Below are 22,935 nucleotides of genomic sequence, written 5' to 3'. Positions count from 1 at the left end.
GAGAGGAAGGGCCGCGATAAAAGCGGCCCTGCACCGTCACTTTGGTTTTCTTGTCACCAGAAAAGAACGAGCTGAAAGTGTGAACCGCCGACCACCACGACAAGATACCACCTGCCTTTTCCCACGGTTCGCCACGCATATACCGCTATTCTCGCGAATTCCTACGATCCCTTCTACTACTCCCCAATCACTTTCTCACTATCTTCAGCCCTTCTCAGATGCGAATCGATATGGCTCGCGTAATATCCGGCCAAACTCCTGCGAGAGTTTCGTTCCTGGTAAGCCTCCGCTGACAAGTTAATTCACTCTGTTACGACGAGGCGAGCAAATGACGCGTGGGGATCCGATAGGAACGAAATGTCATTTTTAACCGCTTTGTGAGACGGGATACTTTGTCAATCGCTTTTCTCCGTCCACTCTTCGCTTAAATTTGCGAATTTATCTTTTTTATAATTTTATACAATTTTAGTAGTAGAAACATTTACGTCGTATTACAACGATGAGATAATATTTTTAGGAAAATGTGCACGGTGAAAGAAAATTTGTGCTTGTTTTAAGTGTTAATTGTTTAAATTGTTCGTGAAAAAGTTGCAAAAATAATAATTTTCGCGTGGAAACGGAAAATAAAAAAGAAAAAAAATAATGGTTCCGGCCGGGATCGAACCGGCGACCTTCTGCGTGTAAAGCAGACGTGATAACCGCTACACCACGGAACCTCTGTGAAAGTGTTTTCTATCGGATAGTAAATCAAGTTCAATATTTATTCATTTCGATGAATATTATTTTATTAGTTATCGATAATATATTTAATTTCGGAAATATAAAGAAAAATCTTTTTGAAATAACGAGTTGAAAAATCGGATATTATTATACGATTCAAGTAAATGTACTAATCATAATGTGATACACCATTCACTCGTGCGATTACGTAATATGCTTAAAATAGAAACTGATAAAAGTGATCTGCGTGAAAGATACGTATCTTGAAATGATTTGTATTCATTATTTCGATTGAAAAAAAAAATCTCATATGTATGTTATTGCGTTTTATTTATAAACATGAGAAAATATACATCACGTACTCATGGCAGTGATTACAGTATTAATAGTAAATATCATATAAATAACAATGTTAACTCTCTTATTTTCTATTTAAGTTTCGAACGACGCTCTTCTATTTGTTTTCCAACGTTATTCTATATTCGAAGAAGAAATAATGGTACTTGATGTAACTAAGTACGTGATAAGACGAATAAACGGTATTGTACACCTCAGTAAAAAAAAAAATACATGCATTAAAAAAATAAATTGAGATGATTAATAAATTATCTGCTAATTACGGCAACGTGTTAGAAGACATCCGGAAGACAAGGTAACGAGAAAACAATTATCGTATAATATACAATCGCGCTTCAGTCTTGCCGATAAAAGTTTTTGATCATTTGATTTATTTGAAACAAATTGGGCCAACCGTGAAACCGAACGCCTGATGAGGTAATCCATAATCGATAGGATAAAAATCCACCAATGGTAACTGTTGCAATTTTTTACTCTGAATTAAGAGCACCGTTTCACCTTTGTTCTTACGCGTTTTGCAATTGTCCATTACGATTTGTGGCTTGATACCGGTGTACGAAAATTCATCCTCGTTCGCACCAAGCAGTCGTATGGACGAATTATAGTTAAAATTCAAAATATTGTACCAGGCAACACTGTTAATGCAAGTGTAAGTGAAATTTTGATAAGCTTCTTGACTCAGTAAACGCAGAAAATTTAATTGCACTACTCCAATAGCCTCGTATGTAATCTATAACAACAACACGTAATTTATCTCTCTCTTATTTTTTATTATAATACAATACGATTAAATAAACCGTAAAACTTACTTTAAATCCCCCGCGTAAATTCGAATACCAATCAGTTTTATTATTTTCCTTTCTCCATGGTATATTTGGCATTTGAGTCGTATGAATATCTGGATAAACACACGTTTCGCCCATATTTGTCATATTGCAGTAAACGTATACAGAATCGTCGGCCATTCCTAAATTTGGATCGATCCAGTACCAACCTATTTTTCACAATCTCGTAAGTTTTCAAACGATCGATACGATAAAAAATCATCGGGCAAACAAAGTACCAACCATCGTGGAAATGAGGATGACCGTAAAACAGATCCTTACAAGTTCTCGCAGGATTTTCTCTACTTCCAATTGGTTTACGTATCCGATCCAATTCTTGCCTCATAGCGTATATAGAACTGTACATGTCCAAGAATTTAGGACCTAATTCCTCTTCGACGTGCTCATCTTTGTTCAAACTTTCCGAATTTTTCTCCTCTTCATCCTTATTGTCCCTAGAAATATTTATTTATAATATTTACGATATTGCGATAACATTTCAAATATAACATCGAAAATGATTTGATTTTGCTTTACGTTTCTGCCGAAATATCGCGTCTCCTGCGCAAAAGTTGTTCTTTCGTGAATAACAATTCCGGAGGGATCATTGGTTGCTCCGCGGGTGGTCCAGGAGGACCTGGAGGACCCGGAGGACCAGTTTCACCTTTCGGCCCATCGTTTCCAGCACTGCCTTTGGGTCCTATCAGCCCTTCCATTCCAGGAAGTCCTGGAGGTCCATCGTTTCCCTTGAATCCCATCGAACCTGGTGGTCCCTGATTACCCTTGGGACCTTCGGATCCCGGAACGCCTCGTGGTCCTTGTTCCCCCTTCTCCCCCTCTTCTCCTTTCATACCAGCGTCCCCTAACTCGCCTCTGTGTCCTTTGAGTCCCCGTTTACCTCTGTCACCCTTTGGACCCTTGGGCCCAATCGGTCCAACTTTTCCCGGGGCCCCAATGGCTCCTGCCATCCCGGGGGGACCATTTTCTCCAGCAAGCCCCGGAAGCCCTCTTACACCTGGCAAACCAAATGGCCCGGGAAGACCTTGAGGCCCTATAGATCCCGGAATTCCCTGCGTACCAGGAGGACCCACGTCTCCCTTTTCTCCTGGCGGACCCGGACTTCCTTGCACTCCAGCCGGTCCCTCGGATCCCTAAATCATTTATGCGATCATGATTTTGAAATATTTCGATTATATAGATATAATTTTATACTTGTTTTCCAGGAGGGCCAGGTAGTCCCTCTTTTCCTGGAGGCCCAATCTCTCCCGGCGGCCCAGGATCTCCAGGCTTGCCGTCCTCGCCGTCTTTTCCGGAATCCCCTTTCACGCCAATCAAACCCGGTTCCCCGGGTGATCCAGGGAAACCAGGAGGTCCTGCATTGCCCTTTGGTCCCTCTGGACCGTTTATACCGCGTTCACCTGGCGGCCCTGGCGGACCACTCTTTCCTTCTTCCCCTTTCGGGCCGGGAGGACCTCTTTCGCCTGGTTTCCCTTCTGGACCTGTCAAGCCTGGCAATCCTGGCGCTCCAGCTTCTCCCTTTTGTCCCTGAAGACCTTCCGGCCCTGGGGGACCTTGCAAACCTTCGTTTCCCTTAGGACCCCTTGGACCTTGCGCGCCTGGACTTCCCGCGGGTCCTACGGGGCCAACTAATCCCGTATCCCCCACTTCCCCTTTTAATCCTTGTGCGCCGGGCAATCCTTGCGGCCCTACGGGACCAGGAGGTCCTGATGCTCCAACAGGACCATCTTCCCCCTTTGCTCCTTGTCTTCCGATTTCTCCCGGTGGCCCCTTTTCACCTGGCAAACCGATAGCCCCGGGTTCCCCGCGAATTCCCTGTATTCCGACTGGTCCTGAAGGACCCTGTGAACGATGAAAAACAAAAAAAAACATTGCGTTAAATTAATCTTTAGAATTGGAAGTTGTATACTCACCGCTTCCCCTTGAGATCCTTTAAATCCTTTTTCTCCGGGTGGTCCAATATCTCCTTTGTCACCATCTTCTCCTGGAACTCCAACAGGACCGGGAGAACCTGGCAAGCCACGTTGCCCTGGTAAACCATCTCGTCCAATAGGACCGATCGCTCCAGGTTCACCCTGGATCAAGTCGATTATTTGTTAATTTATAAATTGTTTTATTTTAAGTTATTAATTCTGGAATTTATTCGTGTCATATTATGTATATATATATACCCTGTCTCCTTTCAAACCAATTGGTCCAGGAGGTCCTTTCGATCCTTGGCTTCCCTGAGGACCAGGTTCGCCATCTTTTCCAGGCTCACCTTGAACACCTTTATCGCCTGATGGACCCGGGAGACCCGGTGGTCCTATCTCTCCTTTTATACCCGGCATTCCCTGTTTCGAATTAAATTTGTAAACACGATATTCCATGGTTCAACAATTTTTAACAAGGATTAAATTTAAAAATGAACCGGTAAACCACTAAGCCCTCGTTCGCCAGGAAATCCTGGTAAACCGCCAGAACCGGGTGGACCCTCTTTCCCAGGAAGACCAGGTGGTCCTTGTGGTCCTTCTTTCCCTTGCTGCCCCGGAGGACCCAGTTCTCCAGGCAGTCCTGGATTTCCTGGACTCCCAGGTTCTCCTGGCTGGCCTGGTTCACCAGCCGGTCCTTGCGGCCCAATCACGCCAGGCGCGCCTGGAGGACCCGGCGGCCCAGAATCTCCCACTGGCCCTCGTTCCCCAGGAGGACCAAGAATACCGTCTTTTCCATTAAGACCGATTTGGCCAGGGGCTCCTACAAATCCACGAGGCCCTTCGATGCCCGGTGGACCAGGTTCTCCCTGTAATCCCGGCGGACCTGGTTGTCCAGTGTCACCCTTCGGTCCCGGCAGTCCTTCAGCTCCTCTTCTACCACGAGCACCTCTAAACCCCTTCGCGAACAATAGAAAAACAATAAACGTATAAGAATTTACGTATACATTTGATCTTTCTTTAAAAGATATTTAAAAATTCTTTAAAAGGTACCCTGGGACCTGGTTCACCGCGTTCCCCTTGTGCGCCATTAGTACCCTGAAATAATAAATTTAATAATTCGTTGTGTTACAATTATTGATTACGTTCCTCGTACTCTCTCATTTACCCTTTCTCCTTTATCCCCGTTAGGACCTTCTCTTCCAGACTGACCCTTATCACCTTTCTCCCCAGGATTTCCTGGATATCCAACGAAACCCGGAGGACCAGTCTTTCCTTTCTCACCTGGCGGTCCAATCAGTCCACTTTCACCGCGCGGCCCTTCAAAACCTTTAGGCCCCTCCAAACCTTCCAATCCAGGGATTCCTTGCGGACCTGATAATCCAGGCTCCCCTTTCGCGCCAACGTCACCTTTCTCCCCCTCCACACCCTTTTCACCCTTTTCTCCGCGTTCACCGGGCGATCCGCGTTTTCCTTCGTCACCTTTAATACCGCGAACTCCTGGAAAACCTATCGGTCCTTGCGAACCCTGCAGACCTTGTTCACCCTTGGTTCCAGGAATACCCGGATTCCCAGGATGACCGGGCGATCCGTCTGCTCCTGACAGGCCAGGAATTCCAGGCTTTCCTTGTGGCCCCTAATAACATATTATTATAACTTGTAGAATTTAAATAATTAAGGGAGTACGTTCAGAAGAAATTATATCTTTTGAATGTTCAGAAAGAGATGTACCACTAGGCCAGTCGGACCGAGAAGACCTTGAGGTCCCGGTGGACCTACAGCTCCCATTGGGCCTGGAGAGCCTGGTGAGCCTGGAGGGCCAGGTGGTCCAGTATTGCCCTTTGCTCCTGGCGGACCTTCGCTTCCGGGAATGCCAGGATTTCCTGGTAATCCTGGAAAACCTCGTGGCCCTATAAATCCTCTTGGACCCTAAAACGATTTCAATTAATCCTCGCGTTTACTTACTTTATCACTTTGCAATACAATTCGTTACCATTTCACCGGGTAAACCTGGCAAACCTGGCGGACCATCGTCACCCTGCATTCCCTCGTGACCTGGCAAACCTTGCTCCCCGGTAGCACCCACAGCTCCTCTCTCCCCTTTATCTCCTGGCAGCCCAGGCAATCCGGGCACACCTTGCTCTCCTTTCATCCCAGGTGCTCCGCTCAAACCTCGTTCCCCGTCTCTGCCAGGTCGTCCTCGTCTACCCTCCCTACCAGTGTTTCCAGGAATACCTATTTGTATATAATTTTTCAAATGAATTCTCTTTTTTCCAAATAACTTATTCCGATTCACAATCACTTGAGCTGACCTCTTTCTCCACGAGGGCCAGGTTCGCCAATTTCGCCAGGCTCTCCTTTCTGTCCTTGAGGTCCCGGAGGCCCTTCAGGTCCAGAAATACCTGTCAGACCCATAGGACCCTCGCTCCCTCTCATAGCTATCATATGCTGCGACAGCATCTGTCTCAAAGCCTCCATCTGAGTGTCCGGTCCCTTCTCGTTGCCTTGCTGATTCAACGTCGGTATTATGAACACGTTTCCCGGTGAACCAGGTACGCCGGGTAAACCTGCCAACCCGTCTCTTCCCGGCTCCCCTTTTTTCCCGGATGGCCCGGCCACACCCGGCGGCCCCGGAAATCCTCGCGGTCCAGGCGGACCTCTGTTATTGTAGTAAGTCGAGCCGTAGTACGATCCTTCCGAAGAAGACTCCGTGTACTTGAATCCGTCCCGAATTTTCCCGATTAAATTGTCCGAGATTTCGGGGATTTGCGGAGGTGTCGTTTCATAACGATCTATCGTTGTTCCGTACATGTTGTCGGGAAACGCCTGGAAAATTAAAAATAAAAATCTTCAAAGTTAATCCATCTTCGTGTATGTTCATTTTCCATATTGTCTTTTTCTTTCTCTCTCTCTTTCAACAAACAAGAATGATCAACTCACGGCGCTTTGATTACGAAGATAGGCGTCCGTGGTTGATCTCGAAGCGTGTGATGCATTCTCGGCCCTATAATTGTAATCCTCGTTATCTTCGATCCATGCTCTCTCTTCCTCGCTACCGTTCTCGTCATCCGTCTTTTTCAGATTCCCGTTTTCTTCGTTATACGAAACATTTAGCTTAGACATTGTGGACGATATTCTGCCATAATTTTGAGACGAGTTTAAATTATTGTAATTAGCCTCGTAATACGATCTAGTAGTTGAGAATGCTTCACCCGCGTAGCTGGAGCTTCGGATTGTTTGGCTCGCGCCCTCGTAATAAGTGGAGGAGGTGGTGCTACGTATCACGGGGCTATAATTACGCATGTTCGTGAATCTATGTCTCGTATGATTCCTGCAGTCGGCCGCGAAAATAGTGCAGATTTCGTAAGCCGCGTCTGGGATCGGGGCAATCTTCAGCATCTCCAAGCCACCCTGTAAACGATTGAAAAAAAATAATTTACAAGAAATTATATATTAAAGTGATTCTTTATTGTAAATTATTGTAAATATTATATAAATTGAAATAGGAAGCATTCTTTATTCACCGACCAAATACATATCGCCATCGACGATCTGTTGGCCGATGATCACGATTCCATTGATGTCGATCCTTTCGTCCAGATTCCTTGCCAACTCCTTCGAAATTTGCCGTGTACAGTCGAGAATCAGAGTGACCGTGTTCCCTTTAATACTGATCCCTAAACGGTGCCACTTGCCATCGGAAATATCAATCCCGAACGATATTGCTTTGCCTTCGTCATCCTGGCTCGTGCTGTAGTAAAGAATGACGTCGTTGCCCAATGATAACACCAACTGTTCCTCACCGCTGTCGTTGTAGATGGCGAACAGCGTGGCAACTGGATACCCTAATTTTCCGATCGAACGATCTTATTAAGACAGGGATCGTTAAAAAAATTATTCGATCGGGATGGGGATGGTGATACTTGCCGATCTTTGGCTTGGCAACGACCAGAATGGAAAAATCGCGCGGGATGCCGGCGGGGAACAGGGTGCTCGTATCGATCGTGAGTAGAGCGCTTTCCGCGATGTCGTACGCGATCGTGTCATTTCTGTGGCAACGGTTTTGGATTATTGTCACTCCGATGCGCTCTTGTTGCATTCCGATACCGTCGACCAGATCCACGATATCCTTCTCTGGAACAATAAGAAATAATTCAATAATTCGTTCATGATGAAATACGATAAAAGAATGATTGATCAAAAATTCTACGAATACTTCCGTAATTAAACGTTCGATCTAAAAACTTCGATGATTAATTTAAAAAGAAAAGAATTACGAATCCCGGAAGTCCACAAATCTTTAAAAGCTTACGAAAGATTTTTTTAAAAAAAAGAACGAGATGTAATTAAATAAGCATAAATTTAGAATGATGGTACAACGAACAACCCAATAACCTCTGGAAACCCAATAACCCTTGAACCCAAAAGACGTAACTCATCGCGTTACGCCGAACGTTTAAACCAGTTTCATTAAGAAGTCCTCTTTTCCAGTAGAGTAGAACACGCAGTTTTGCATGCTATGGACAATGGCTCAATTAATGTAATAGGGATCACTTAAAAAGACAAACTAGTCGTAAGACGAACGGACATGTCGTTACGGAATTGTAGAATGCATATCACACACATATATATATATACGAAACAGTTTAACCCGAATATAACTTGAATCTTAAACGATGTGATAAAGCAGATGATAACGCGTGTAATTATCGAGCTGATCGAATCGAGAAAGGAAAGAAAAATTGAAAAAAAAAGTAAAATAATTATAGGATTTACCCATATCCTGTAAGATAATATCGGCTACGATCGGGTATAAAGCTAGTATTACGAGGAAACAGATTGGCCAAGAAACGGAGTGGATATTGCGAGGCAATCGCAGTGTTCTCCATTGCTGGTTCACGTGGTCTCGCCGCATGCTACCCTTTCCTCGTCAAATCATGATTTTCACAGGGAACTTGTTCCGATTATCACTTGTCAAGAAAAGGAGGAGGCGCGCACCACTGTCGACCAACCGATAGATCGATCACACGAGAACTCGAGCGAGAAATTTATCCGAATGTAATGGTCCGAATGCACGATGCAGTCACCCTTTCGGTCGCGTTTCCTCTTCTTCTACTTCGACCCCTCCTTTCTAATACTCGCTCTCCCCTCTCGCCTTTCTTTCTCGCGAACGCCGATGCGACGATGCACATGCATTCCACACATGTGACTTTTAACGACGATCTCCTCTATTGACACTGATTCAGATAACACGTGGCACATTGAGAATATAACACGAGAAAGAGTGGAGATCTTCTCGTCATCGAGGCAAATGCATTTTTCCTTTTTTTCTTTTTACTTTATGGGAGTATAGAGCGAAATTCTCTGTTCTCACTCGCGAACAAGTAGATCGATATATACGTGTATGCGATTTTTCTATTCGTTTCTCTGGAAAATATTGTTGCATAATATTTGTATCTAATAAAATATAAAAAACGGATGGATGGTAAAAAAATGTATGGATAAGTATTTTTAATTGTTCCGCGAGCGAATGTGGTCATCGTTTAAGTATGAAAGTTTCAATTAATTACTTCCTCGATACTTTTGATTAATTACTTCCCGACTTAAATCACTTTGCAAGAGTTCTCTGCATTCGCTTCGAATGTAAATCAATGTTTATAATATGAAAATATATGTTATAAATTAAGATAAAGGAAAAGTAAAAGAGCTTTTTTCTTTTTTTTATTCATTAATGGTAGATCTTTCGTTCATTCGTTTCCTAGATATTTTTATATATACGATAGAATAATTATTTTTCAATTTATTAGATGATTGAACTTATAACGATATATAAATAACGATAAATTATTGTAAAAGTGTGTTTAATTTAGCTTTTGCAATCGAAAGCTAATTTTAATCGTAACAAAGAAACAGTACTAAAAAATCTTTTGCATATTATGTCTCTCTATCATTTCTGTTTAAATTATAATTAAAATTGTTTTGTATTGTTTTCTTCTTTTCTTTCATCTTACAAACATTTGCGGAAATATATTTTGTCGGTAAGTTAGACGACAAGTGAAAAATTTCGATCAGCGCCATCTCGCGTTTGGATCACCGAAGCTTCGACTCGTTATTAGCATAGCAGAATGTGCAAGGAGGTATGCGAAGTCGTAGACAAGGAGACTACTATTGTGCGAGAAAGACAGAGAGCATCCCCACCACTTTGAAAACTTAACATGAAAAATTTATTAATTATTCTTTTTCTATTTAAAATTTCGACACTTTTAAGTTCTCATCTAGAAGCTAGAATTCCAGGCAACTTTCTCGTATTAATTTTAACATAAAATTTTTTAAAATTAATTGTTTATTAATAATTAAAAAATATGTTCCAATATATCGAAGACGCCATATGCAAAATTTGTTAATTACTCGTATTATTCTAAATTTCTTTTAAGATTGCATTTAAAAACTAGAACTTCAAGAAAGTTTCTCGTGTCAATTTTAATATTAAATTTCCTTTGGTTAATTATTTATTAAAGATTAATACGTTATATTACATGTATTAATCAAAAATGTCATAGGGAAAATTCATTAATTTCTATATAAAATTTTCTATATAAAATTTCGGCACGTTTAAGATCGCATTCTAAAATTAGATAATTTTTTTATATCAATTTTAACGTAAAATTCTTTTCCATTATTTATTAATTATTTATTGATAATTAATTTCTCACATCGAATTATTTATATTATTGGATATTAGATTTTTTAATTAATTTTTTATCAATATAGGATTTATTTCCGAATATGATTATGTGCATTTGAAACGTAATTTCCTTCTTTATTTTCATATATAAATTTTATTTTTAATTTTGTTATTTTTTAAATAGATAATTTAAATGTTTATTACGTAGTAAGGATTTGAAACTGAGACGTTCTTCAAAATAATCTTTAATAAATAATTAATGGAAAAGGATTTTACGTTAAAATTGATATAAGTAACTTATCTAGGGTTCTAATTTTACAATGCAATTTTAAATGTGCCGAAATTTAGAATAGAATATAAATAATTAACAAATTTTCCATATGGCGTCTTCGATATATTGGAATATGCTTTTATTATTACAATTAATTAATAATTAATTATAAAAAATTTTATGTTAAAATTGATACAAGAAAGTTGTCTGGAATTCTAGCTTCAAAATGAGAGCTTAAAACTGTCGAAATTTTAAGTAGAAGGAGAATAATTAATAAATTTTTCATATTAAGTTTTCAAAATGGTGGGGGACGCTCTCTGTCTTTCTCGCACAATATTAGTCTCCTTGTCTACGACTTTGTATACCTCCTTACACATTTTACTATGCTAATAACAAATCGAAGCTTCGATGATCCAAACGCAAGATGGCACTGATCAAAATTTTTTATTCGTCGCTAACTTACCGGCAAAATATATTTCCGTTAAATGTTTGTAAGATGAAAGAAAAGAGGAAACAATACGTTAATTATAATTTAAACGGAAATAATAGTGTGAAGAGATATAATATGTAAAAAATATTCTTGGAATTTTAGATGTATTCGTAAGAACATTATTATAAAATATAATACTTTGAAAATAGGAAATATTTTGAAAATATATTACATATACAAGTAAATATAAAAATGACAACTTAAAGATGTAAATATATAAATGATAAATATAAAATACATTAAATTTCAAGAAAATTTTAACATAGCATCTCCTCTTTAATTATATTCTTATATTACAAAATTTGAACATATATATATATTATAAAAATTATCATTGCAAGAAAATTCGATTTTATGATAAAAAAAATATAATGTGAAAAGAAGTGGCATGCGAAATGTCTCTAAAATTTTAAAAGTTAAAATTTATAGATAAAAAATTAATAATTTAAATAATTATTTTTATTTATTTTAATTTTACATCCTTTTTTAATATATTTAAAAAATATATAAATCTATATAATGTTATTTATTATATTTTATTACTGTTTAGATATTCATGTATTCATCCATATTTCTTATTAATAAGAAATACTAGGAAGTTACTAGTTGTCTACCAGTTATTGCCACGTGTTTTTACTATACACTCACGTATAAACATAACCTTATAAAAAAACTTTTATTAACGTATTTTAAGAAAAATTTATATAATGTCAAAGAAAAAGAAAGTCAGAATTTATAGAACAAAAAAGAAACAAGTACCCGAAACACAAATAATTGCAAATCTACAATCAAAATATGATGCTGTAAGTTTTAATTTTCTTTTTTAATTTTATAATAATGTTCTTACATAAAGTTTACATGTTTACAGATTGATGAAACAAAGGTAACAAAATTTACAGATCTTCCACTTTCATCAAAGACCTTAAAAGGATTAGCAGAAAATAATTATTTTGAAATGACAGATATTCAAAGACAAAGTATTGGTTTAGCATTGCGTGGAAATGATATTTTAGGAGCAGCAAAAACTGGCAGTGGAAAAACTTTGGCATTTCTCATTCCAGTAAAAAATTTAATTAAATTTATGTAACAAAATTAATTTATTATAAAAATATAAGTTATAAGTTTAAATTATTTAAGGTTTTAGAAATATTATATTGCAAACAATGGACAAGATTAGATGGTCTTGGGGCACTTATTATTACACCAACTAGAGAACTTGCTTATCAAATTTATGAAACTTTACGAAAAGTTGGTCAATATCATGATATTTCAGCTGGTCTTATTATTGGTGGAAAAGATTTAAAATTTGAAAAAAGACGTATGGATCAATGTAATATTGTTATATGTACTCCTGGTCGTTTGTTACAACATATGGATGAAAATCCTTTATTCGATTGTATAAATATGCAGGTATATAAATATAAAAATATGAATAAGTTATTTAAATGAATATAATATGAATTAAATATTAATTTATTAATATAAATAAATAATAATTAATATTATAATATATATATATATGTATATAATTAATTTTTGAAATTGTAGCTGTTGATATTGGATGAAGCTGATAGATGTTTAGACATGGGTTTTGAACAAACTATGAATTCTATTATTGAGAATTTACCTCCAAAACGACAAACTCTTCTGTTTTCAGCAACACAAACAAAGTATATATATTTTAAAAGTAAATAAAATATAATCTTTATTTTTATTATATTTATTAATATATATTTGTTTTATTTTATGACAGATCTGTAAGAGATTTAGCCAGATTAAGTTTAAAAGATCCTTTATATGTGTCAGTACATGAACATTCTAAACACATAACACCTGAAACACTTCAGCAAAGTTATGTTGTTTGTGCTTTAGAAGATAAAATATCAATGTTATGGTCATTTATACGAAATCATTTAAAACAAAAGATTATTATATTTTTTTCTAGTTGTAAACAGGTATAATATAATATAGCATAATATTTAATATACGTGATTTAATTAAAAATTAAGAATAATTATGAGATTATCTTTTAAGGTAAAATATATAAATGAAATATTTTGTCGATTAAGACCTGGTATAAGTTTGTTGGCACTTTATGGTACTTTGCATCAACTTAAAAGAATGGAAATTTATGAAACTTTTTGTAGAAAACAATTTGCAGTTTTATTTGCGACTGATATTGCTGCTCGCGGATTAGGTAAATAAGAAAAATGTTTTTTTATATGAGTATTAAGAAAATATAAAATTTAATGTTTATAATTTAAATAAATTTTAGATTTTCCTGCTGTAAATTGGGTTATACAAATGGATTGTCCAGAAGATGTAAATGCATATATACATCGTGCTGGTAGAACAGCAAGATTCCAACAAAATGGTGAATGTTTATTAGTTTTGCTACCTTCTGAAGAAAAAATGATACAGAAACTCAAAGAATGCAAGATACCAATATCTATGATACAGTAAGTTAAAATTTATTTTCTAAATACATAACTTATATTAATAATATTTTATATATGTATTTAAATATCTAAATAATATTTATTTAGAATCAATCCAAACAAATTACAATCTCCACAACGTAAAATGGAAGCATTATTGGCACGAGATGTTTCATTAAAAGAAAGTGCTCAAAGAGCATTTGTAGCATATGTAAGATCGATCTTTTTAATGAAAGATAAGGAAATTTTTAATGTTCATACATTAAATACCGATTTATTTTCAAGGTAAAATATAAAAAATTTATAATAATTATTAAAATGCTATTGTATTTTCATTATTGCGATTAATTTGCATTTTCAGATCTTTGGGTTTAGCTATACCTCCAAGAATTCGATTTCTTCAAAGATTGGAACAAAAAAAACAATTAACTAATCAACATATCGAAGAAAATAAACAAATTATTTCTGATAGTGAAATAAATTGCAATATAAATGAACAAATAAATATTGAATATTATAATCATAATGACAAAGAGAAGGAACAAAAAAATATATCTCAAACAATAAATCTAAATGATTTTACACTTGGTATAAAAATGATTATTGACATTTGTCGAATTATATATTTTTTTTACATATATATGTAATTTATTTTTTCATAGATGACAGTGATGACGATGATATATTAACTGTGAAACGAAAAAATATAAATTTTGATGATATACCAGTTGCTATCAATGATAAAGAGGATGATGCTTCAAATAAAAAAAAGGCAGTTACAAAAGCTGCTGTTGCTAAAAAAATTCTTCGAAAAAAAATATTACCAAATAAGAAAATTATCTTTAATGAAGAGGGAAAGGTTTGATTTTCTTCTAGTTTTAAAATCAAGATAATAATTGTATATATAAAATTATAATATATATATTTTATTTTGTAGGAATTACTAAATCCCTCTAAAGTTAAAATTTCCGAATTAGCAAGGCAATACGAAAATGAAGAAGATTCTGGTATTAATATAGAAATAGCTAAACAAATATTACGCGAAGAAGATAAATTTGATAAACAACGATTCAGAGAAAAAATAAAGGAAAAACATAGAGAAGAAAAACGCAAATTAAAAGCTAACAAGAAAAAAGAAGATGATACAGATGGTGAAAATGAAATTGAAGATACTACAAAGGATTATAGTAGTGATAATGAGCACAATGAACCAGATTTATCTTGGTTACCAGACCCAGATAAAATTTATGGTAAACAACAAGAAAGTTCTAAAGAAATTTTAAATATTTCGGAATCAGAAAAAAGTGAAGAGGAAAGTGAAGAGGAAAGTAAAATACATAGGTACATATTTCAATAAATAAAATATTAAATACATTAATCTACAAAAATATATTTGTTTTATTTCTAGCATCATTTTAATCTTTGGTAATTTTATACTTACAGACCATTTAAAAGAAAACTCATAGTGCAAAACGAATGCAAAAAGAAAAAGAAGAAACAAAGAACATCTCTTAAAACAGATAATACAGACTTAAAAGCGTATGAGGAACTAGCATTACAACTTCTACAGAATTAATATAATTAACTTATTATATGTAAATCAAGATTTTAATAATTTGTATATATTCTATAATAACAATATTGTTAATAATATTAAATATTGTTAACTATAACATTTTTATTCAATTAAAATAAATTAAATCTACTAATATATTTTATTATAAATCATTTGTTCAATGAATTATCATTAGAACAGAACTTTAACTATTAAAGATATATATATATATATGAAGTGATAAAAAAAAATTCATAACTTTTAGAACAAATGATACTCACTAAAATTTTAATATTAAAGCGAATGATTTGCTCGCTTTGAAAGATATATATTTATTTGTGAGATGTCAAAAATCAGGAATATATTCCAGAAAAAAAAAATAATTGATTGATTCGTTTTCGAATAACACGAACAAATTATTCTTGAATGAATCGGAACGGAAAAAATTGTTTATAATTTTGAAAATTTTTAGTTTTTGATTATATTTTTATTAAGATTTTTTTTTCATTTGATAAGTATTATCTATCCACTAGTTAAAGTTATGAATTTTTTTTTTATCATTCTATAATTGCAAAAAAATATTTTTAATGAGATGTAAATAAAAAATTTACATCTCAAACACGTCTTTTAAAAGTAATTACAATATTTAATCTGCAATCTTTAAAATTTACTTTACAAACTTTAATTCAATATATATGATATTATATTACATAAGATATTACTATATTACAGGTATCAAATTTGTCACTTTACTTAAAAATTATTTTATATAATTGTGCGACTTACACAATTTAATTGTAATCTTTTTTAAGCAAAAAGTACAGTTACTACTATCAAGTGAAAAGATATTCATATATTATATCAGATAATGAAATATCTCTTCTAAAAAGCAAAATTAAATATATATGTATATTTTTATATTATATTAATTTTTAATCTGATATATCTTATCAGTCTTAATTAGATGCTATTTTAATATGATTCATTATCGTATCAACAACTTCTCTACTTGTTGCTTGTCCACCAAGATCAGGTGTATGAACACCTTGATTAATGGTTTTATTAATAGCATTCTGAATTAAAGTAGCATGATCCTTATGTCCAAGATGTCGTAACATGTCAACAGCAGCATTTAACATTGCAATAGGATTAGCAATATTTTTTCCAGCAATACGTTTACCAGTATTACGAGTACCTGGTTCAAATACTGTATAATGATCACCAAAATTTTTACCTGCTAATAATCCTGCACCACCTAATAAGCCACATACTACATTTGATACAATTGCTCCATATAAATTAGTTGTTAATATAATATCAAATTGATGTGGATTGGAAACCAATTGCATACAAGTGTTATCAATAATCATGTCATTATGAGTAATATCTGGATAATCTTTTGCAACTTTTCTCGATATTTCTAAAAATAATCCATCAGAGAGTTTCATTATGTTTGCTTTATGAACTGTGGTAATTTTTTTTCTTCCATTTCGTTTAGCATATTCAAATGCATATCTTGCAACACGTTCAGAATTAATACTTGTAATAACTTTCATACTTTCTACAACACCTTTAACACTTTCATGTTCTAGCATAGCATATTCCCCCTCTGTATTTTGTCTAACAATAACAATATCAATATTTTTATGTCGTGAATTTACTCCTGGATATGATACACAATGTAAGACATTTACATAAAGATCTAATTCATTTCGAAGAGCAACATTTCTGGAAAGTACATCAGCTTCTGTACTACGAGTTTCAATGTTTCCTTTTAGTGCTACACCATTTCTACGAATTGATGTAATAGCATAATCTAAATCAACATTGTCATTTGCATTTGGATCAATTTCTACATCTTCAAAATCTACTGGAACACCTGCATATCTGAAAATCTGTAAGAAATATATAAAAAATTATATAAGATTTTTTTCATTAATATACTATTAAAAAATTTAACATTTAATTACAACAGATGAAATAAAAACATATACTCAAAAGATCATTTTTTATTAAAATTATATAAATATTGTTTTTGTACCTCTTTTACATAATTCATCAATTCTGGACCAATTCCAGCACCAGGTAAAAGAGTAACTGTATGTCGTCCTCCATAATGAGCTTTTGGTATAGGCATTACTTTTTTAATAGTGGGAGTTTTATGTTGTATTTCAAATGCAGAAAGTGAAGCACATCTATGAATTTGGGATACAACAGTTTTTGGACGTAAATATTTAATGATAGATCGGGCAGCCATTTTGAGTATTATTCTATAAAATAAAATTTAAAAAAAATAAATAAAATTTTAATATTATACATATAAATTATACTTTATCACATACTATTACTTTGCAAATTCTATTTTAACAATACCTTGAAAGACCTTGCCAACTCCGAATTTTCAGCGCCGTTTAAATTACAACTTTTATAGAACAGAAAATTAATATTAAATTTTAGATAATACTGCCATCTATTAAAATTATTTTTAACATCACATAATATTAGAAGTATTTTCATAATATTGAAAATAAATATTTTTTAATACAATTCTATAATAGTTTTTTATATAAATAGTGTATATTATAATTACTGCGAATATACAAAAAATTTAAAAACACTTTTCATTTAGTTAAATTATTTTTTTATAAAAATTAATTTTAAAAATAATTACTTTACATCATGAAATATTAATAAAGCCACCATTTTAATTAAAAATCAAATTGTATATTTTATTTTATTGACTTTATTACATAAAAATCATTAAATAAATATTAATCTATATAAAAAAACTAACGTATAAATATTTCAAATTTATAGGTCATGACGTTCCAAAAAAAACTATCTTTGATAGTAAAAATATATATTTTAATGTTATATGATTGCAATAATTATAAAGTTTTCTATATTTAATTATTATTTGTATAGTTATAACAACCTCAGGATATCTGTAATAAATTAATTTTTCAATGTCATTCACAATTTCATAAAATCTTTTTTTCGATTTATGTTGGTCCTTCTGTTATTTTTCGCGGCAACGCGGTAATAAGACGCTAAAGTGCTAGAAATCCCGCCGCATTGTTCGTAGTTATTTCTTGTATAATTTGTAGCTATTGTCTAAGTAAGTACTATAACTAAAAATTTTGATTTAGCAAATACAATCATAATAAAACTTAATTCAAATTTGTGTTATTTATTTCTAAATTTTCAAATAAGTTTATAAGAAAAATCTTTGATTACTTCCCGGCTATCGTACCGCCATTTTGCATCATGTTCATCTTTTAGTATTTTCAGAGTTTTTTTCTTATAAAATTATGACATGTATTATTATTTTACATTGAAATAATTTTTTTTCCAAAGTTATCTTCATTATCAATGGATTGTTTAAATCTGGTCAATTACTTTAATTATACCTTCATTTTTATTTCTGTTTATTATTTAGTTTATGATTTCAATTTTAATATTTTTTTTTCTGTATCATAAAATATATTTGCAGAATGAGCAAAGGAAAGGATTCATCCCCTGCAGAAACTGCAGGAGGAGAAGAATTTAGTGTTGAAAAAGTTTTAGACAGGAGAGTAGTTAAAGGAAAAGTATGTAATTTCAATATATATATACACATATATATATATACACACACATATAGAGTATCTGAAAATAATAATCCAAATATACAATATATTTAGTTTATTTAATAATAATAAATTTAGTTTTTTAGATTTTTATATAATTTTCTTTTGATATATAAATTGATTGAACTTTAAATTTATCATAGTATATATCTTTTTATCTTTTTTTGTAGTTTAAAATAATCATTCACTGATTATTATTATTGTTATCATTTAGGTTGAATATTTTTTAAAATGGAAAGGATACTCAAATGAAGAAAATACATGGGAGCCAGAAGAAAATCTTGATTGTCCAGATCTAATTGCACAATTTGAAGAACAACGAAAAAAGAAAGAAGCAGCTGCAGCTGGTAAACGATATGAAGACAAAGAACAAAAGAAACGAAAAAGTTCAAGTGGTCCTTTACCTACTCATACTAAGAAAAAAGTAACTGAAGAAAAGAAACCTGAAGGTAATATTTGTTTTTAATATATTTAAATAATATATGGTAACATATTTTTAACCATTATACTTTAATTTTATGTAGGTTTTGATAGAAATTTGGAACCTGAACGTATTATTGGTGCAACAGATTCAAGTGGAGAATTAATGTTTTTAATGAAATGGAAAGGAACAGATGATGCAGATTTAGTTCCTGCTCGAATTGCCAATGAAAAATGTCCACAAATCGTAATAAAGTTTTACGAAGAACGATTGACATGGCATAGCCCTGCTCATGATGAGGAAAGTTCAGTAAAAGCTGATGCAGAGTAGCGTCCAGCCTTCCGATATACATACACAGCACGCTTTAGGATCTGTCGCATATAACAAAAAATAGCGTGTACAGAATGAAAAATATGAAGATTTATTGATTATTGCACAGTAATAATGTTATCAATTTTTTTTTTTTTTTTTTTTTTAAATGATTATTGATGAAATCTACTAAAATTGAGCAAACAAACATTAAATATTTCTGTCATTGTTAGTGAAAAATAATTTACAATATATACTCTTATACTTCCATAAAATGTATACTTTCAATTTTTTTTGCAACTGTTAATTTTTATATTAACTAGATGGAAATTGATTCTTTATTGTTAATTTAAGAATTTAAATTCAAAATGTAAATATAAACAAAAGAATCAAATGTGTATTAATATAAAGTAGAATTATTTATACTTCGAATATAACTTTTTATTTCATTTATACGAAACGATTTAATTTAATCGTTTCATATTCATAGATAAAAATAATTATATATTAATTGTTCCAGTTGCAAAGAAATTGAAATTTGACTTTTTTTAAAATACAACATGACAATGTACAGTACGTACAGAAATATGAACGAAAAATAATATCTTAACATTTTTTTAATGTATAAAATTCCTTAATGATAAAAATATTTGAAAAAAAAATCTATTTCTACGTTTTTGAAATTAAATCTAGTAAATGATTTAAAATCTCTGTTAATCGTGTCTAATAATAATAAATAATTTAAATTATCTTTTTTTATAACATTTAGTACCAATAATTCATATTGTAGATTATAATTCATATTGTAGATTAATGTTTTCTTGGCTAGTAATTATTAAAAAAAATATTTTAGTATATAAGTATATGTGTAGTTTATTAATTTGTAAGAAATCGATTAAAAATTCATTTTTTGTAATTTATAAATGTCTTGATTAAAAAAATTCATATAAAAATATAACAATTTTTAAATATTTTTATTTTTAATTTTATTATAATTATAATTTTTTACAATTTTTTTATTATAATTAATGTTTTATTTTTTTTACATTTTTTTTTAAAATTTTAGAATTTTTTCGTTTGTTTTTATTTAAAGAATTTCTAAGTTTCTGATCTCGTTTGATTTCCCATTCTATTTGTTTAGAACTTGCACCATCTATAGTATTAAAAACATCTGTACCACCAGGTTTATTTTTTTGTTTACTATGTTCTTCTAATATTTCTGCAAATTTCTCAGCTGATACAAATATATTGTTATCAATTCCTTTTAAATTTTTATTTTGTTTTTTTATATTTGATTGAGTATCTTCCAAAATATTTTCAATACCATTTAATTGAGTATCTTCATTAAAGTCTAAATCACTTATATCATCTAAGTCAATATCACTTAAATTTTGTAATTCATTATCAATTTCATTATTTTCTAAATTTTCTTTTGATTCATCATCGGAATCATTACTTGCTTCACTTTTAATACTATCATCAAAATCTTCATCTTCTTCAAAATCTAATAATTTAGAAAATTTGTAATTTATATAATAAAATATTTTTAAAATAATATTTAAAATAAAAAATAAAATATGAAAAATTTATATACCTTTTTTTCTTCCAATTTGAATATCAGCAGCAATATCTAAATCTTCAAAATCTTTACCATCTGTTAATTTATCCAACATATCATTAAATTCTTCACTATTAACACTTTCTATATCATCATCTTCGTCTTTAAATTCTTGCTTAAATTCTTTTTTCTTTTTTAAATAGCGATATAAATATAATTCATCAACCGGAATACGTTCCTCTTTTTGATTAAGATATGAAATACTATCAATTGGAATGCATCTAATACCTTTAGGTGTATATCCTGTTCGTTGTGCAAGAGGGTCATTTTTTTTCTGAACTTTTTTACTTTCCAATTTTTTTGGATTCTTAAAAACATAACGATCTAAAAAACGCATTAAAGATAAATCTTCCAATGGATCACCCATATAATCAATTAGTTTTCCTGCAAATATAAGTAACATATAATATATTATATATTATATAATAATAAATGAAATATAATATTAAAATAATATACAAATTTAATAATAATTTTATATAATGCAATACCTTCAAGAATAGTATTTGCAAATAATGCAACACTTGGATGATAATGTTTAGATAATGTTACTAATTCGGTATTTGAACCTTTAGTTATTCCAGCATAAAGAGGATTCCGACAAAAAGGATCATATTCTTTGCATGTATTAATATCAATTTTTATATTATTTTTCAATTCATTTTCAAATTCCATTTCTTTATCTATATTGCATATAGATGCAATGTTCATTAACAAATTAGAATTTTCTAAGTTAGATTTATCATTAGATAAATAAGAAATATCTTTTAATGAATTATTTTTAGTTTCAGAATCATCATTTTCAATTTTAATACAATCTTGAGATTTTAATAATAAAGTTTTTAATTCTTTATGTGTATGTAAAACTTTGGATATTATATATAAAGTAGCACATGCCATATTTGCAGGAAAATATAATATAATTTGTAAAGTTCTTTTAATAAAAGCATATGAACGTTGGTTATTATGATCATTTTGAAGAACTCGAAATAATAAATTAAGAAATAATGCACGTTTATTTGCTATTCCAATTTGTAGATCTAATAATTTCCGATAGAAAGCAGAATAAAATCTATTTGATTGAGCTTCATCTTTACCTGTAACCTACATAAATAAAAAAAAATTAAAAATTAAATATATTATAATAAAAATATATTAACTTATACTTACTTGATATAATAAATTGAGCGCATTTAAAGAAACATTAAAAGATCCAATATGTACAACTTTGTATACAGAATCTATATGGTCATTCAATATATTTGAATTCATTTTTGCAAATGGATATGCTCTATTTACACCAGTTAAAATTGCTGCCATCATTCTAGAATCAGGTTCTCCTTTTTTTAAACAAGCTTTAAAAAAGGCAAAGTAAACTTCAATAAGTGTTGAAGCAATTTTTTCATCCTTTTTAGTTAAAAGAAATTGTGTTAACAAACAAATTGCATAATATTGTGTGCGATGTGCTACATTTTTTCTAAATAATAATTTTTCAATTTCTCGTAATACAATAAGTTTCATATTGGGATGTTTATATAATAACTTATTTAGACAAAATATCACTTTAGATCCTATTTTACAATTTGGATCTCCTATTTTATTTACAATTAATTCCAATAATTTATATTGATGTTCAATATTTCCTATTAATAAATCTGTCATTACTGATATTGCTACTTCACGATTTGCA

General features: G+C 31.8%; 5 protein-coding genes and 1 non-coding gene across 8 annotated transcripts in view; 2 read left to right on the top strand and 4 right to left on the bottom strand.

Moving 5' to 3' along the window:
- Positions 1–643: 643 nt before the first annotated feature.
- On the bottom strand, positions 644–716 carry TRNAV-UAC. Its single transcript has one exon. It is a non-coding gene; the product is annotated as a tRNA-Val (tRNA).
- A 315-nt stretch (positions 717–1,031) lies between these two features.
- LOC408394 (collagen alpha-1(I) chain) lies at positions 1,032–9,040 on the bottom strand. The gene is made up of 17 exons (XM_391942.7): positions 8,606–9,040; positions 7,757–7,963; positions 7,358–7,674; positions 6,770–7,240; positions 6,142–6,655; positions 5,823–6,064; positions 5,561–5,758; positions 4,998–5,465; positions 4,883–4,927; positions 4,330–4,788; positions 4,091–4,252; positions 3,833–3,994; positions 3,114–3,761; positions 2,439–3,052; positions 2,145–2,356; positions 1,887–2,071; positions 1,032–1,807 (listed from the first exon to the last, which is right to left on the bottom strand). The coding sequence occupies exons 1-17, from the start codon at positions 8,742–8,744 to the stop codon at positions 1,448–1,450; spliced, it is 5,403 nt and encodes a 1,800-aa protein (XP_391942.5). The 5' UTR covers positions 8,745–9,040; the 3' UTR covers positions 1,032–1,447.
- Positions 9,041–11,874: 2,834 nt separating this feature from the next.
- On the top strand, positions 11,875–15,698 carry LOC725642 (probable ATP-dependent RNA helicase DDX10). The gene is made up of 12 exons (XM_006566874.3): positions 11,875–12,078; positions 12,144–12,335; positions 12,413–12,685; positions 12,824–12,945; positions 13,029–13,230; positions 13,310–13,472; positions 13,551–13,734; positions 13,822–13,998; positions 14,075–14,301; positions 14,376–14,572; positions 14,651–15,054; positions 15,157–15,698. Exons 1-12 carry the CDS (start codon positions 11,983–11,985, stop codon positions 15,287–15,289), a joined length of 2,370 nt encoding a protein of 789 aa, XP_006566937.1. The 5' UTR covers positions 11,875–11,982; the 3' UTR covers positions 15,290–15,698.
- A 323-nt stretch (positions 15,699–16,021) lies between these two features.
- On the bottom strand, positions 16,022–17,767 carry LOC410396 (isocitrate dehydrogenase [NAD] subunit gamma, mitochondrial). 2 transcript variants are annotated; one of them, XM_393876.7, is made up of 3 exons: positions 17,642–17,767; positions 17,310–17,538; positions 16,022–17,163 (listed from the first exon to the last, which is right to left on the bottom strand). In XM_393876.7, the coding sequence occupies exons 2-3, from the start codon at positions 17,523–17,525 to the stop codon at positions 16,225–16,227; spliced, it is 1,155 nt and encodes a 384-aa protein (XP_393876.1). In that variant the 5' UTR covers positions 17,526–17,538; positions 17,642–17,767; the 3' UTR covers positions 16,022–16,224. The 2 variants fall into 2 exon arrangements, with proteins under 2 accessions (XP_393876.1, XP_016770895.1); XM_016915406.2 differs by having other exon boundaries at positions 17,611–17,667.
- A 346-nt stretch (positions 17,768–18,113) lies between these two features.
- On the top strand, positions 18,114–19,902 carry LOC410395 (chromobox protein homolog 1). Its single transcript, XM_393875.4, has 4 exons — positions 18,114–18,386; positions 18,762–18,858; positions 19,112–19,346; positions 19,422–19,902. The coding sequence occupies exons 2-4, from the start codon at positions 18,763–18,765 to the stop codon at positions 19,646–19,648; spliced, it is 558 nt and encodes a 185-aa protein (XP_393875.1). The 5' UTR covers positions 18,114–18,386; position 18,762; the 3' UTR covers positions 19,649–19,902.
- A 680-nt stretch (positions 19,903–20,582) lies between these two features.
- The window catches only part of LOC100578014 (CCAAT/enhancer-binding protein zeta), a 3,452-nt gene continuing 1,099 nt past the window's right edge, over positions 20,583–22,935 (bottom strand). For both annotated transcript variants that reach the window (XM_006566875.2, XM_003250915.4), the window contains 4 exons: positions 22,416–22,935; positions 21,737–22,349; positions 21,222–21,629; positions 20,583–21,131 (listed from right to left, as the gene is read on the bottom strand). The exon at positions 22,416–22,935 is cut by the window's right edge and continues 584 nt beyond it. In XM_006566875.2, the coding sequence (XP_006566938.1) occupies positions 20,653–21,131; positions 21,222–21,629; positions 21,737–22,349; positions 22,416–22,935 (2,020 nt within the window). In that variant the 3' untranslated portion in view covers positions 20,583–20,652. The remainder of the gene's footprint in view (positions 21,132–21,221; positions 21,630–21,736; positions 22,350–22,415) is intronic.

Source organism: Apis mellifera, linkage group LG12, assembly GCF_003254395.2.
Source record: "Apis mellifera strain DH4 linkage group LG12, Amel_HAv3.1, whole genome shotgun sequence".
NCBI classification, from domain to species: domain Eukaryota; kingdom Metazoa; phylum Arthropoda; class Insecta; order Hymenoptera; family Apidae; genus Apis; species Apis mellifera.
The sequence above is the reverse complement of the archived record's forward strand: the minus strand, read 5'-3'. Positions and strand labels throughout refer to the sequence as shown.